At 39.2% G+C, this 17,786-nt stretch overlaps 1 protein-coding gene across 4 annotated transcripts in view; it reads right to left on the reverse strand.

Annotated features, from left to right (window-relative positions):
* FAT3 (FAT atypical cadherin 3) overlaps positions 1 to 17,786 on the reverse strand; it is a 760,616-nt gene that overhangs the window by 94,724 nt on the left and 648,106 nt on the right. For 3 of the 4 annotated variants that reach the window (XM_069080441.1, XM_069080440.1, XM_069080439.1), the window contains 4 exons: positions 11,953 to 16,026; positions 7,326 to 7,522; positions 5,379 to 5,532; positions 1,668 to 1,901 (listed from right to left, as the gene is read on the reverse strand). In XM_069080441.1, the coding sequence (XP_068936542.1) occupies positions 1,668 to 1,901; positions 5,379 to 5,532; positions 7,326 to 7,522; positions 11,953 to 16,026 (4,659 nt within the window). Of the gene's footprint in view, positions 1 to 896; positions 1,902 to 5,378; positions 5,533 to 7,325; positions 7,523 to 11,952; positions 16,027 to 17,786 lie in introns of those variants that run through there. The other variant, XM_069080442.1, reaches the window with a different exon arrangement.

Here is a 17,786-nt window from a genome sequence, read left to right on the forward strand (position 1 = left end):
CCTTTATTGTCCTCGTTGCCTATCTGCACCACTTCTGGGTGTCCACCATGAACCATTCAAATCCTCCAAGGTGGAAAGTTTTCCTATCTTCATTATTTCAATGATAACTGAATTCATCAATATGTATATCACCTCCGCCAAAGGCAAGTAAAACCTTTCTTTAATTTAGAGGACTATTGGGCAGAAGCACAGTATGAGGAGACCAATGCAAGCAAGAAGTCAGCAAGATGTGGGATCAACTCCTACCTCAGAAATTTACTAGCTGAGTGACTGTGGATAGGTCATTTGATCTGTCTGGGCCTCAGTTTCTGCATCTGTGAAATAAGGGAGTTGGACTCAATGATCTCTAAGGTCCCTTCCAACTTTCAATCTATAATCTATGGGGGCAGTTAGGTGGCACAGTAGATAGAACTTTGGATTTGGAGTTAGGAAGACCTGAGTTCAAATCTGGCTTCAGATACTTAACTAGCTGTGTACCCCACCCTGCAGGTCATTTCACTCTCAGTACCCAAGGCCATTCTCTAGAATGCTAAATTGCAGAGCTTAGATATGCAGACTAGAGGGAGTTTGCTTTTAATGGGCATTTCCTATGCTAATGAAATCACAGGTCCTCTCTACCCCAATATGGAGTAAGTCATATAATGTAAAAGACCTTTTTAACCTTCCAAAATCAAAGTGACTACTTAGATTGCAGCTGCAATTCCAGACATAATCAGTGACTTCACTAAGAAGAAATCTCCAGAAGTCTTGGACTTAAAATCTGCTTACAATTATTTATTCTATGTTTACTTTTCCATTTGTCCAATAAATTTCTTTTCAATGCAGAATTAGAGCAATAAGACATTGAATTATATAAATGTCTATTTAGCACATCAGACACACCCCCATTATCCTGCAATCCTCTGATTTTCAGCTCTTAAAACACAGAACCATAAGGATGTCTAAATGCCCTTTCATATATTCCATCATGCGGTCACCCCAATAACTTATGCATCCTCAGAAGGATTACCTAGCAATTAACTTACATCTTTCAGAGTTCACCATCTCATTATGTAAAGTGGGTTTTAATATAAACTTTATTGGTAACTTTCAATTCTAATTTCTAATTCTCCTTCCTGTTCCCCCATAATGTCACTTCATACGTGACCAAAATGCTTTGGGAAATGGCCGTCAGAAAGACAGTATGGGGGTGACAATGCATTTAGTAATTGGTCTTTGCACTAAAGGGCGGCACAATAAATTGTGATTGTCATTTCTCAACTGCTGCATGTGATAGAATTCTTTATCGAAAAGGAAATGAATTTTCCCTGCTACACAATGAATTTTAACTATATTCAAAAGACACAGAAAAAGAGGGAAATGGTTACCTTTAATTAGGAAAACAAGCAAACAAACAAAAAAACACAATAAAAATTTTGTAGGAGGGTAAAGGAACTTATAATGTGATTCTTTTAAAATACATACCAGAAAGAAAGAGCAGAGAAGGAATCCTAGTGAGTTATAATATACATACGAAGCACACAAGATGAAAGGAGAATTTGGGCCTTTACATGCATAAGTTCTGAGAGGAACTTGCCTATTATGGTTCTGGCAAAGGAATGGTAGCCCAACCAAGAAGAAGAGGTGTACAAGGGGATTATCAGGATGTGTCTGTGTTCCTGGCTTACCTAAGTCGGGATCCGTGGCTTGCACTCTGGTTAACAGTGCTTTGGTGGCTGTATTCTCATAGATACAAGCATTGTAATGGTCAGATGAAAATATGGGGGGATTATCATTAACATCTTCCAGAATCAGGCGGATGTCAGACTGGCAGAACCTGCCACCTCCATCTGTTGCCCTGGCAATCAGGTTGTACACAGGAACTTTTTCTCGGTCTAAAAGGGCCAGGGTTTTTAACTCACCTGAGAAAAATAATAAATAGACAAAAAAAAATAACATGAACATCACAACATTTCAATTAAAAAAAAAATTCAGAATGCAGAATTAGGTCCATGGTGACCAAAAGCAGGTTGAGAATCTCTGATTCAAAGGGATGGGTGTTAACAGCTGAAGAAATAGTCTCCATTTTGCTTTTCTTGCACCAGCCAGAAAAGCATAAGGGACTCTTGAAATACAGCAAACACATCTGCATGTCCTTCGAAGGCGTGTAACTAAACCCACTCATGGCCAAAAGCGCAGCATCTGGGACTGTTTCCTTTGGCAACTTGGGGGAACATAATGCATCTTTAGGTTTCTCAGGACCATGGTCTGCTCACAAACAGCTGCAAAGCAATATAAGCAGCATAGCTCACTGATGAAAGCCTGACCCCAAACCCACCATAGGGATTGATAGGAGTTCTATATCTCCAGGTACAACCTTTTTGTCCCTTAAAACAATATCTAGTATATTATAAACAATAATAAATTGATAAAACAATAATATATCAGTTTCATTTTCCTTTTTCTTCCTTCCTTCCCATCCTTTCCTCCCTCTCTATTCCTTCCTTCCCTCCCTCTCTACCTCAGGGAAAATGCATAAAGTTGAGGATGACATAAATGTAATTGCTGTCATTAAGAGACAAGATCCTATGAGATGAGATGAGGTATTTTTAAAATATCGCCAGGCAGAGGAACTGGCATAGCAGCAGCCTTGAATAAATTCTAATGTGTGGTGGTAACAACTCATAAAAGGTGAAAAACAAAGGCTAATAAACAATGTTTGAGTTTTGCCATGTGGACAACTCAAAAAAAAATTTTACATCTTACATCAGTAGGTGCCCACTGCTGATGTGGCTACTTCCATGCCTCCCCTATGAGCTAGGTTCCATTATGAGCAAAGAAACATCTGCTTAACAAAGTCAATAGTAACAGAAATTTGGAAAACCTAGCTCTTCTTCACAGGTTTTGTTAGGTTTTCATTAGATTTTGAGCTCCTTGAGAGCAAGAACAGTTTCTTGTCTTTCTTTGAATCCCCAGCTCTTAGTAGAGTGCTTGATATATAGTAAGCACTTAATAAATGCTTGTTGACTTGAATTAGGAGGCTAACGTTGGAATCACATCTCTGACTTTTGCTTGCTGCATGACTGAGGACAAGCCATCTAACTTACCTGTGTTTGTTTCCTCATCTGTAAAATGGGGTTACATAAAAATATCTTTTTGGGAGGAAAGTGGTTTGAAAATGTTGGTAGCTGCAATGGGTAGTTGATCTGGACCTATGATTTCAATTTAAAAAAAAAGGAATTTTCTTGAATAAAATCAGTAACTATAACTTACAGTCTTAGAATGTAAGCTTATGGACAGTTAGTGCAGTGCCCAGAGCTTAGCATGGAGCCTGGCCCATAGGAGGTGCTTAATAAATCTTTACTGACTGATTGACACCTTATCTAATATAGAGTAGGTACTTAATAAATACCCGATGACTTTGACCCAAACCTGGTGTTTGATGTAATGACTTTGCCATGTTCATACAACTGGCATGTGTCAGAGACAGGACCTCAACCCCAGGTAGGTCTTCCTGACTTCAGGATCAATCTTCTGTCTTTTAGACTACGTTATTGTTATGGGAATGGGAATCTGAAGTTCTTCCCTGCCCCTTTGCCCTTTGATAAGCTTAAGTGACTCTGAGAACCTTCCTTGATTTGAAAATATACTCTGCCCCCTAATAGGCTGAACGTGGTCACATGGAGCCTGTGGTGGGAGGCTTGTTTTTCAGGAAACCTTGATACTTTGTGATTGGGCAGTGGGTCAAGAGGGTTGTGACATTCTCTGAGCTGGGAGAAGGCTATATATACCCTGATGTGAGGTTTTGCTTTGGGGCTCACTTTGTTGTGTTGTGTGATTTGGCCAGATGAGACTCTGGGCAGCCATTGAGCCCCCTGGCTTTGAAAACCCAGATGTTGGTACTTCCCTCTCTGGTAACTGACTAGGTATGGATGTAATGGTCAGACAGCTAGAAGCCTATCTGCTGATCTGTTTCTCTGTCTGTGTTTTTTGTCTGCTTGTAACTTCTGTTTGTATTCTCTGAAGTTCCGGGTGCTGACCTTTTCCCCCTGAACTAGGTAAACGATATATGATTGATTAAAGTAAGATTGTTAACCCATTTTGAGTTTCTTTCCTTTCAAAAAGCAGCTCTAGGGACCTGTGCTAGCAGCCACCCTGGGTATGCTAGGTGATTGCTGCTACAATTGTCTGTCTTTGTGAACTTGCAGAAAGAAGCAAAGCATTATTTTCATTAGCTACTGCCCTCTCTATGGACATGTAACTTAGATTTAATAACCTTTCACTTTGCAAATTTAACCTAGCCATGAATATAAGGTCATGGCCTAAAAAGAAAGAAAGTCTAATGAAATCAAACAGCAACAATAGTGAGAATCAGGAACTAGAAATAAAAGGATTTCAATCCCACCATTCCTTGATACTTACTTTTGTTGTTGTTGGGGTTTTTTGGGGGGTCGAGATAGATCCTAAGAATTATCTGCTGAAGGAATTAAGTAAGAAGAACTAGGAGAACAATATACATTATGACTACAACCCTATAAATAGAAAGAACATTATGACTACAACCCTATAAATAGAAAGAACAAAAGGGAAACTGAATGCTGTATAATTATAATGAGAAAATCTGACTTTTGAGAAGAGATGAAAAAATGTAACTTCCTCCCTTTTCTGCAGAGGTGGGAGACTATGGGTGTGGAACAGTGTATATACTGTCAAACTCAGATAAGCTGCTGGTTAGATTTGCTGAACTGCTTTTTTTATACCCCCTCTTTTCTATTCTTTGTTATAAGGGATGGCTTCACTATGTAAGGGAAGTGGGAATGAAGGTTATAGTAAAACAAAGAATATCAATAAAATTAAAAATCTGATTGACTGAAGTTAATTGTCTTCTTATAGCTTACTAAGAGGTAAAAAAAAAAGTATAGTAACTGGAAATGCCTAATTGGAGGGGGTGGTGGTACTGATAAACACAGGGTAAATAAGTATAAGCTTTCTGCTCAAAAACAATTTTTGTGGCTAAAGGAAACTACAAAGGAGCCACTTCTGTGGTACCATGGGGGGCAAGATTCTAGGCAAATATAAAAAAATAGGCAAAACTATTCAAAGGAGATGCTTCTGCCTTTCTTACATTCATATAAACCCTCTAAGTAGGGTATGAGGATATGTACACAAAGCAACTTGTAACCAAGAAATTCAACATCAATATAATCTATTATGAAGTTTAAGCATATATATCAATAAGCAAGTCCTATGAGGAACTAGTATAATTTGCAATTTGGTTAGTCACCTACTCATAATTTTATCAGTGAAAAAGCACACTAGAGCTAGGGGAATAAGATTCAGTCACATTTGTACCTAGGAATCAAGACTGTCATTTCACCAAAGGCCACTCAAAACCTTACCACTTTCTGGATCTAAGAAAAATTTGTTGTTTCCAGAGCCGTAGAGTGAGTATCTAATGTCTCCATTGGGCCCAATGTCAGCATCCCTGGCACTGATCTTAAGGATGATTTTATTTGATGGAATGTCTTCTGGAAACAAAGCTGTGTATGCAACCTAGACAGAGGAGAAGAAAAATGTTTTTAAGTATTTATAGATTTGGGATAGTGTGGATTTTAAAAAATAAACGAAAAACAAAGCAGATGCAGAAAATTTAGTTTCTAGCTATTTCTCCCTCATGCAAATAGTCATACGGGTGCCAAAATGAATTCTAACCTGTAGGACACCAGGATTATAACAATTACATATACACACACACACACACACACACACACAAGCATGTATAAATAAAATAGTGTGGATATCTCTATCTAGATACACACACAGAGTCAGAGACAGAGAGAAGGGAGGGAGGGAGAGAAGTCAGGAGAAATAGCACATGGTAAGGTTTACAAAGGCTTCTACATAAATTACCTCATTTGATTCCTATTATAACCTTGTATTATTGCTATTTTATAGATGAGAAAATCTAAGCTAAGGGAGAGCTTAACTGGCCTGCCCAGAGCCACCCAGCTAGGATGTGTCTGAGGGAGGCTTTTCACCCAGGTTTTCCTGACTTCAGGCATAGTACTCTATCTATGTGCCATGCTTCTGTTCTGTATTAGGAAACAACAAGCAAATGGTGATGTGATTTTGGGGAGTCACAGAGAATGTCTAGTATAATGGGAATAGGATTTTGCATCTTGGATTTAAATGAGGCAAAGTGGAACCCAGTGAGGGAAAGTGAATTATTTTCAGGTTTTCCTAGCTAGTAGGTGATAGAATTGTGACTACATCCCAAGCCTCAAAGTCTACACTTCTATGACATTTTAGCTGATTAGCAATCCATTCTGTACGCTCATGGCCCTTTCATATCTGGATCACTTTATTCTAAAATCTATCAAGTGGCTAGAAAATGACAATCTTACTAAGCCTAAAAAGGAACTGAGTCTATGGCATTAAGAGTACATTCACATTTTTCAAATGATTAGATTATCAGAAATCTTTGCGTGTAGGCCACATGAGTTAAATTATGTAATTAATGGCATTCGGTGTTAATTACCATTACTAATGGATACAAGCCTGTTAGCACAACACCTAGGGTCAGTCAGGTTGCTATTGTTCCATCATGTCTAATTCTTTGTGATGCCATGGAGCTGTCTTGGCAAAGATATTGGAGGGATTTGCCATTTTCTTCTCCAGTGGATTAAGACAAAGAAAGGTCAAATGACTTGCCTAGGGTCACACATCAAGTAAGTGGCTGGGGCTGAATTTGAACTCAGGTATTTCTGACTTCAGACCCAAGACTCCATTCACTGAGCCACCTCCCTGCCTGTCAATCATGTACACATGAGCTATTGGACTGGTGAACAGGTAGTTAAACCTTACTCTTCTTTTTCTTTACATGTGTCAGTTAAGTAGGATTTTTAAAAATTTGGTAATAATCTCAAAAGGTCTCAATTTGAGATGAGGCAGGCCATGTTTAGTAGCAGGGCTACACTTTGGATGTTCTATTACAGCTACTGCTGCTGCTGCTTCTGTTACTACCACCACTACCCGGCATTTATGAAGTGCTATAAGGACTGCAAACCATTTTATAAATATTATTATATTAATTGAGAAGTTATTTTATTATATATTATTATCTAATAATAACATTACATATTATATTTATTGAGAATATTGTATTATGTATTACTACAATGACTATATTTATTGGAATAAAATATTATTTCATGCTTGAAGCAAGCCTGGGAAGCAGGCACTATTGTTCCCTACAGGAAGGAAATGAAATGAAGTTGCTTAAAAGTCAACAATAGGAAAGCACTAATTAGTGAGAAAAAAGGATGAGAATCGTCCGACTGACTGACCTGGTCACACACTGGACTGTTGTCATTCACATCAGTGACAGTGACTTCCACCATAGCCTGAGTGACAAAAAGCCCATCTGTGGCTGTGATGTTCAGGAAGTAAACATCTTGTTCTTCTCGATCAAGAGGTCGCTTTACATAAACCTTCCATTCATTTTGCACCAGGCCCAGGGCAAATCTTCCTCTGGGATTCCCTCCTATAGTCAGAAGAAATCGATTTCCTTAAGTTTCTGGAAGAAAATGCCTTCTGTACTAAAGCTACTGGGAAAGCAACAAGAAGATGGTCTCACTTCTTTCTCAAACTCTATAGCCCAGGATACTAAAAATGACAACCACTCAAAAATCCTAAATTCATCTGGTTCTCTTGTAGCAAAGCATGATGACATTTATATGCCCTGTGTGGAAACAAAGACAATCATTTCCAGAGAAAACAAAATCCATTTAGAGGAGTTTGAGATGATCTCTCGTTTGGTTTCCCTGAAGGATGATCAAATTCAAACTGTGAACAATCAATAGTCTTCTCGGAACCATACGACTGACTGTCTTTCCACTTAGTCTCGGGAGAGGATGTAATACACTATAGCTCTTGTTATGAAGACAATTTCATTAGCTGTTGATTATGTAATCAAGAAATGGCAGTGAGTTCTTTTAAGGAATCTGGTGATGAAGTTTTATCATACAGCTGTGCTGTTCTTAACCAGGAATGGAGCAGGGCTTTTTAATTTTTTTAAGTTTTCTTGACACATAAAGATACATTAATATTTAAAAAGCCCTAACAAAATGGTCATTGAAGGAGCCCTTCAGAGAAAAGCACTGTAAATAGTAGGTGCTTAATAAATGCTTATTGACTGATTGCAATTAGATCAAATTTATCAGTGAATAAAAACTAAGAGATCAGAGAGCTGCAACATTATGGCTTTCTGTTTGCACTGGAATGTGCTGAAGCTGAACCTGGCAACAGGATTGCTCCACATGATTTAACTTTGTGATGATTAAAGTACAGAAAGAAGAGTGCCAAAAAAAAAAAAAAGAAAATGAAAAAGGGATTACCATCAAGAGATAGGTAATCTTCCATTCCCTAGGATGATAGATAACATGAAACTAAAAATAGGTAAAGAAGTTGGGTATCATCTTTGGTTAACAATCTGTCTATGCCACTTACATGCTCAAGAAGCTTCAATGGCTCCCTACTGCCTCTTGGATAAAATGAAGACTCCTCTGGCATTTAGAACCTTTCTTGATATGGTTCAAAGCATCTTTATAGACTGATTTTGTATTACTTGCATACATGTACTATATGTTCCAGCCAAACATGGGATACTCCCTGCCCCCAGATTGCATCCCCTCCATACTTCTGCCTCTTGGAATCCTCTGCTATTATTGTAAAGGCTCAGACCCAATGTTACCTCCTCCACTGAGAAGCCCTTCCTGATGCCCTCAAAGTCTGTAGTGCTTTCTTTCACCCCTGGAATTACTATGTATCTATTTTTCTGCATATAATCTATTTACCTGCATATGTGCTACTCCTCCCCAGGAGTGTAGGTTTAATTACAGGAACTTTTCTCAATTCTGACTTTGTACCCCACAACACCCATCACAGTGCTTGGCACGGAGCAGGTGCTTAATAATTGCTTGTTAAATTGAATTAAGTTAACACCTGCTGGGGGTTTTGCCCTCACTGGAAAACAGGAGAGACCTCACCTTTTTGTCAAGGGATCTTAAAAGACAGGAGGTCAGAGAACACATTTTTATCTAGCAGAACACCTGAGGGAGGGAGAGTGAAAGTCCACAAAGGGAGTTCTAATTTGTGACCCTGGAGGATATTTGTGTCACGGATGTTCCTCTGGTGAGGGAGACAGAGAATACTTTTAACCACTCAGGGAAACTGTTAACAAAAGGTGAGGACCCACATTCCTCTGGGGAAGATCAGGATGGACCCATGGGCCCTCCACCATCCACTAAAATCTAATTATACTTCCACTGACTTTTTGACACACGCGAATTTAACCTGTTCTATTGCATTAAGTTGTGTCTGTACAGGCTGCAACCGTTCTTTTGCTGCAGAAAATGATTTAACAATCTTTTTGTTAATCTGGAGCATTATGGCCAAGTTGTCTGCAACCAACTGCTATGTAAGAAGGAAAAGTAAAATCTAATTAACGTCAGTTGGTGGTTGGCATTGCCAATAGGAATTGTTGCTTTAAAGCTACTGTGTGCTCTCCACTTGAGTAGAGTGATGGGATAGTGTGTATGGGCCCTTTAAATCACTGGGATTTCAGGAAAAGGGCATAAATGATTAGAAAGGCACATTTAAACTTCAGTATTCTTAATAAGAGATCCTCAGAATGTCTACAAGGTTTCTGTAATAAAAGTGAAACATATAAATCAAAGAAGATTCACATGTCTCCTCTCTTCCTTCCTGTTATCCTTCATTCCTCTACTGCAGAAATGTACATATTGCAGATGGAGGACTGACAGTATGTGATAAAGTATAAAATGCATAATGAGATTTAAACAGAAAACATTGTCAGGAAAAACAGTCTCATGAAGGCAAAAGGAAGGAAAAGGCTAAAATGAAAGGTACCTTTTGCAAATGCTCATATGTATGCCCCACTGCAGCTCTTATTCAGTAGTGATTAATTAACTTTTCCACTAACATACTTAAGCAGATTCCATGTCCTAAGGGCAGTCTAATTAATTCCTTTTTCTCTCTGAATAATGCAGTTTTTCTAAAAGGAAGCCACCTGACTACAAGTATTGATGGATTCTTTAAAATCTTCTGTCACATTTCCTAAGTCTTGCCTTTGAATGTCACAACATCAAAATATTGACCTGAAAACCCTCAAAACAATTTTTTAGAAGGACTACTCAACCATTAAGGTTCATTTTCCACTGGCAACTGTCCCTTCATTAGCTACACCCATTTGCTAATCTAAAAATGCTGCTACCAACAAAGGCAGGTAGTTTCTCAAAGTGTGGTCTGGGAACTCCAAGGTCCCTGAGACTCTTTTTTGGGGGTATGTGAGATCAAAACTATTTTCGTAATAATACTAACATATTATTTGTCAATTTTAAGTACCCCTCCCTTTTCCAACTACATATCTGTGTGAGGCTGGATTTTCCTCATTATACTTCAACTAAAACAACCTATTATAACAGATTGAATGCAGAAGCAGATATAAGAATCCAGCTGTTTTCCATGAAGCCAGACATGAAAGAGATTTGCAAAAATATATTAAGTAACATCATTTTTCTCACTAATTTTTTTGTTTTGGAAAATATGGTTTTCTTTTCATAAAAATTTTTTATGCTACAATGTAATGGCTTGTTATATTTAAACTGATAAATATTTTTAAAATGTATCAGATTTAATTTCTAAGACAGTAAATTTTGATATTCATAATCCACAAAGAACAAAAGATCTTTGGAGTCCTCAATAATTTGTGTGGGGGGGGGGGATACGATCAGACTTGCCTAGAGTCACACAACTAAGTGTCTGAGGCTGGACTTGAACTCAGGACCTCTCATCTCCAGGGCCAGTGCTTTATCTACTTCAAAACCTAGCAGCCTCCCTCAATATATTTTTAAGAATGTAAAGGGGTCCCAAGACCAAAAATTTGAGAATTGCTGTTATAGTGGATAAAGTTCCTGACTTGGAATCAAAATGTCTGAATTTAAATCCTTTTTCTTTTACTAGTTGAGAAATTATGGGCAGGTCATTTACCAGAAGCTTATTATCAGAAGCTTGTAAAATGGGGATATTTGTGCTACCTATTTTTCTAGTTTCCTTACACCTTATTCTCCTCCACCTACTCTGTGAATTGGTGACACTGGCCTCTTTGCTGTTAAGCAAAACACTCTCTTGACTAAGGATTTTTCACTGGCTGCCCCAACATGCTTGGGATACTTTCCCCTCCTCTCTGCCTCAAGGCTTCCTTCAGGTCTCACCTAAAGTCTGATCTTCTACAAAAATTCTTTCCTGGTCCTCCTTAATCTTAGCCCCCCATTGCAGGCCAAATATTAATGTTTTTAACTCTCAATAGAAAAATTTCCTGGGACAGGACCATTCATTTTTCATTGGACTAGGAATGGTGAGAAAATTTAATGACAAACCACAATGAAAGTTTCTCCTTAAAAGACAGTGCTTATTATCTCCAGTTGAGAATTGTTCTGTGCTGATTTGTTTTTCATGCCAAAGCATTTGAACAGCACAATATAATATTCTGGTAAATTTTGGTGTGTATAAGTCTGTTTTCTTTCTTTAAACTCTCCCTTTCCTTCTTCAAAACAAAACAAAAAAAAAAACCCACAACAAACTCACTCTAGGCAGGTAAGTTATCAACCATAAAAAATCTAGAGAGAAAAATAAAAAGGATATTTAGGAGACAGATAATTTCAAGTGGGAGTAGCCCTTTTACAAAGCTAATCTCCTCACCTACAAAATGTAAGTTTTTCCTGAGGGCAGGGCCTGTTTTGTTGATCTTCATCACCCTAGCACTCAGCACAGTTTCTCTACTTTGCAGGAATTTAAGAAATGATTGAACTGAGTTCTCCTTGTCTCTTCCCCCATCCCCAACTTTCCTTCTTTTTCAGACAGTTACACAAATAATGGAAATGGAGGACTGACCTGTAATGTGATAGCTCACTTGCTGATTAATGTCAGATGTGTCTTCATCCCGTGTGCTGAGGACTGCCACAACTTCACCTGGGGGGTCACTCTCCTTTACATGCTCTCGGTACACCTCATGCCCAAAAACAGGTGCATTGTCATTTATATCCGTCACAGTGACAGAGACCAGGATTGTGGAGGAGAGAGAGAAGGCTTCTCCAAGATCTGAGGCTACCACTGAGAAAGTGAATGTGGGATCTCTCTCATGGTCCAGGTCTTTCAGGGTGCTGATCCAGCCGGTGTTACTGTCAATACTGAACACTTCCATTACCTTCTCTGGATTGGAATCAGAGTGGATGGCATAAGTGACCTGTCCATTGGCACCCCAGTCTCTATCAACAGCCTTCACTTGAATGAGCCTGGTGCCCACAGGCATTCCCTCCATTATGATGGCTTCATAGCTTGTAGCATCAAAGAATGGTTTATTATCATTTAGATCTAGTACCTTGATCTCTATGTCAACAGTAAACACAATATCCACTTTGTCCAAGGGGATGGTGGCTGCAACCTTAAAGTGAAAAGCAGGGGTCATTTCACGGTCAAGTCGCTTGTCCAGTTTGATGGTACCAGTGTCCTGCTCTATGATGAAGACCCCACCTTTGTTATTTTCAGGCCGTTCACCATTAACTGTGCTAAATACAACATTCTGATTTGGCAAAATCCTGAGAGAATCCACTGTGCTTCCAATGACAGTATCTTCTGGAATGGCGAATGAATACTGGGGCTGGGTAAAGGAGGGTAAGAGTATTTCAGGAGGTAAGACGTGAATATAGACAGGAATGAGGGAGTGCTTTACAGGAATACCACCATCAACCGCTTTGACAAAAAATGACAAGACGGTGTTTTTCAACTGGTGAAAATTACTCTTTGTAACCATCCAGCCATTATCGGGGTCAATTTCAAGAAGATCTGCTACTGAGACAGAGGCTTCGCTATACAGTGAATAAGTAATCCTTGAATTCACTCCATCATCAGGGTCAATGGCTTGAACCTGGGTTACCAAGTGGCCTCTTCCAACATCAGCTCTGACACTAGCTCTGTATTCTACTGTCAAAAATTGGGGAGCATTATCATTTTCATCCACAACAATCACCCTCACGGTACAGAAAGTTGTTCTCCCCCCACCATCCAGGGCCCTCAAAAAAATACTAATGTCCCCTTCCATTGGGCTTTCCCGATCCAGCCTTTCTGTTGTTATGACTTGCCCATTGCTGTCTATCAAGAAGCGGTCCTTAGCAAAGTCATTGATGATGGCATAGCTGATTTGTCCATATGTTCCTGGATCCCCATCTGTTGCTCTGACATGAATTACCTTTGTCCCTGGAGCAGCGTTCTCTCTCACTTCAGCAACATAGGTGCTTTGTGAAAAGGTTGGACTGTATAAATTAGCACCAAGTATCCTGATATGCACCTGTGCCGTGCTGGTGAACAATCCGTCAGAGACAGACACATTCAAACTATATAGGGGCTCCATTCTCTGTTTCCGGTGGTTGGACAGGGTGATGACACCACTCTTGCTATCCATTAGAAAACTTGTTCGATCATTCCCAGATAAAATACTATATTCTAACCGGTCAAAATCTGAGCTGTCGGCATCAGAAGCTTGGACACAGGTCACAAAATGGCCCCGTGGAGCTAATTCACTCACGTAGGATTCATAAATCAGCTGGTTAAAAACTGGAGGGTTGTCATTCATATCAGTTACATAAATATGAACAAGTACGTCACTGCTCATTGGTGGGAATCCATTATCTGTTGCCCTGACTTTTAAAGTGGATTGTTGTACTGATTCATGATCTAACATGCGGGCTGTCAAGATTAAGCCACTTGTGCTATCTATGTGAAAATAATCAGTACTATTATAGGTGTCCTGGACAATCTGATATTGTACAACTTTATTGTTTTCTGAATCTGCATCAGAGGCTACCACTTGTAAAACAGGTGTCCCAATGAGAGATGCTTCAGATAAGGTTGCATTGTAGGTGGGTTGATCAAAAATGGGGGGATTATCATTTACATCATTAACTAGCAAGTCAACAGTGACCTCAGCCCTTGCACCAGTGAGAGCATCACTGGCTCTCACTGTCAATTTAAAAACAGGTGTTACTTCATAGTCCAGTGGGCTAATGACATTCAGAACACCAGTGTCAAAGTCAATGTTAAACTGGTTGTAAGGATCCCCATCAACAATGATGTAAATGATTCCTTGTCCTTCTGGGCTGGTTGCATTGATGCTAAGGATGGGAGTGTGCATTTCTACATCCTCATTGACAGAAGTTGTGTAAAAAGGCTTATCAAATACAGGCATTGCCTTGTTGACAATAGTGATGGGAAGCTCCACAGATGCAGACAATGCAGGCTTTCCGCCATCTTTGGCTAGGATAATAACTCCATACTCAATGTTAGATAAATCAGAATTGAATGCTTCTTTTAAAAAAACACTCCCTGATTCTGGGTTAATTTCAAAGTGGCCATAGTCCTCTTGGAGGGTGTAGGTCACTTCGCCGTTGGCACCTTTGTCTCTGTCGAGAGCAGTTACCCGGTAGATGAGAGTTCCAGGCTCGGCATCGACCTGCACAGCAGCATAGTAAGGTAGCCCTACAAAAACTGGAGAGTTGTCATTGATATCTTCAATGTTTACTCTGACAACTACCCTGGCCACACGCAGATGGTCTAACTCGCGACTGGCTTCTACCACCAAATCATACAACTCTTGTTCTTCACGGTCAAAGGGGACACCAGTTGTCTGGATGACCCCGGAGGTAGATTTTATTTTGAACTTGTTTCCTGGATTCAATATGCTATATATTAAAGGTTCATTAAGGCGATTTCCAATTGCATTGACAATGGCTACTTTGGTGATATTGGTACTGTTCTCTGAGATTGAAGCAAAGTAAAAACTCTGTGTGAAATGGAGACCACTGTCCATGGCTTCTTTTACCATGATAGTCACCATGGCAGTACCATAAAATTTACCATCTGACACTCTGACTATGAGCATATAATGATCTTTGGAAAGGCTGCTGTTTTTTATGGAGAGCACCCCACTATTGGAATCAATTAAAAAATGGTCCAAGCTGCCTTCCATCAGACTGTATGTGAGTTCAGCTGGTACTTCTGAGTCAGGATCTGTTGCTTGGACTTTCAGAATCTCCACTCCAACATAAGTGGGTAGAAGTAAGACTGTCTCAAACACAGCCTGAGTGAAAACTGGAGGGTTATCATTCACATCTGTCACCTCAATACTGACCTCAGCTGGGCTTTCCGCGGTCAGCTGGGGATTACCACTATCTCTCACATGAACGTGAAAATGGAAATGGGCAATGGTTTCATGATCCAAGCTGGCGATTGTTCTGATGGCGCCTGTGCTGGAGTCCACAGTGAAAAACTTCTTGGCAGTGGACTCAACAATTTGATAAACTAGCAAAGCGTTCTGATTACTATCAGCATCTGTGGCTCGAATCACCAATGGATTGTTACCTGGGCTACGTACGATGCTGTTTATAGGGGCAACCTCGCTGAGGCTGCCTGAGTATTGAGAAAAAAGGAAAATGGGGGGATTGTCATTTTCATCAACAATCTGAATATTAACCGTGGCATTGGATGCCATCCCTGCCATGTTGGTGGCTTGGATGGTGAGTTGATAAGAAGAAATGTGTTCAAAATCAAGGGCCTTCTGATTGGTTATGACACCAGAATATGGGTTTATGGTAAAGACCCCTTCAATATTCCCATCTTTGACTTCATAAATTAGTGTAGATTGACTGATGGCGGAGATTAAAATGACTGATGTCCCGATGTCGACATTTTCATTCACTTCTGCTTGGTATTCTTTCTGAGTGAACTTGGGGTGAGAATTATCTGACATGGTGACAGAGATACGGACAATAGCAGTAGCAGACATCGGTGGGGAGCCCTGGTCAGTGACTTTTATGGACAAAACAAACTGTCCCATTGTCGTCATATCTGGTTCTTTTGATACGGTAATGATGCCCAAGATAGGCTCAATCTTAAATGTGTTTCCAGTGTTCCCTAAAACATAGAAATTGGAAAAAAAAATACTAGTTACACTTGTTTCAACAAGCATTTTTTTTTTTTCTGAATACCATTTCCTTAAAAGATTCCTTAGGGCAACAGAACAAGCCAAATGAAGATTTTTGAACTCACTTATTCTGATCTTAATGAAAATGAGAGATGCTTCTTTGATTATTTGTAATTTACCTTGAGTTTCCCAAATTGTAATTGTCAGTATGGGATTAAACAAACAGGCTTTCCCATCATGGGCTGAAGAAATTGGTGCACTAGGCACATAATGAGCTGAAGGTAGGGCTCTTCTGCTAGAATTGATTAGGATTTTTTTTCCTTTCTATGCTTCTGTGGAAAGGTATAGTTCAGACACAGAATATATATATATACATATATATATATATATATAAAATGAAAGAGGGAGAAAAATACCTTCATTTATAATATGAATATAGTATATGTTTTTTTTTAAATAAGCAATTGGGGTTAAGTAACTTGCTCAAGGTTACACAGCCAGTTATTTCTGGGTGTAGTGGTAAGTATCTGAGTCCAGATTCAATCCCAGGTCATCCCGACTCTGGGGCTGGTGCTCTTACTCGCTGTGCTACCTGGCCGCCCCGAATACAGTATATGTTAATGAGTACTCACAGAATATAACAAGAATGACTTTTTTTTTCACATTCCAAATGAAAACATTCTACAAAGTGAATCAGGCAGGGTTCTTTTTCCCCCCTGCCTAGACTTTGATGCAATTTCTCATAGATAAACCTTTCATTTGTGTAACTGGTTATGTTCAAGTTATTCAAACTGTCAGGAAATGACTTTAAGTCATAGTTAGTTACATGAATTGTTGAGGCTTACCCCAACCCAACCCAACCCAAAAAATTAAATAAAGACATGAGAACATTGCTCTGACCTGTGGTGTCCCAACCCTACAAGTGTTGAAAGGATTTCTTGTGAATGATGAAAATGTGTAAAATCTGAATTCAGAAATTAAAATTAGCACCTTTGTGTCAGAGCATTCATGGATCAGAGAAACCAGAGGCCACATTTTGATATATTTAGAATTGGAAAAGCTGTCAACAATTATATTGTGAAAGTTCAAAGCTTTGAAACAAATACTGGTTTGAAGTTCAGAAAGCAGACAGAGATTCAGATGAAAGAGACAGCAACTTCAGTATGGAAGATAAAACCTGGAGTGTGTAATGAAGGGAGGGAGGTGAAATATATCTTGAAAAAGGCATCTGGTGGGATGAAGTATCTCTAATCATGTGTTCTCCCCCCATTCTCTTATCAGGCATCCTCCCATTTCTCTAACAACCCATTTGCTCACAGACCTGGATTCTTTAAATTAAAATTTACACTTCTCAGTAGTTTAAATATTTTTTTATTCCTTCTGAGGTAGTGCATGACGGGAGACATAGAGATGATTTACTAAATGTCAAAACCATTAAGACAGGCTCAAGACTACAGAGGGCAGATAACAAAATGGGTCTGGCTGTAAAAATGCATAGCAAAGTCACTGAATCTTCTAGGTAGAGACTTACTAAGTAGAAAAAAGTTTTATTTTCCTAAATAAATGCATAATGACTAAAGCATTTATTTAGATTTTCTTTTGTCCCTAGCTGGCAGTGTTTATCTAAGCTCTATTTCTAAGTGAGAGCCTTACTTTCCAAGGCAGAGAACATTTAGCATAAGGAAACCATTTGACTCAGGCCTAGAAAAGTGCCCTTTGGGTCATCAGGCCTTCTATAAGAGTGAGTTCT

The sequence above is a fragment of the Petaurus breviceps genome, unplaced genomic scaffold (genome assembly GCF_028583685.1).
Source record: "Petaurus breviceps papuanus isolate PSGF00001 unplaced genomic scaffold, PetGlider_PUasm1.0 91133, whole genome shotgun sequence".
NCBI classification, from domain to species: Eukaryota; Metazoa; Chordata; class Mammalia; order Diprotodontia; family Petauridae; genus Petaurus; species Petaurus breviceps.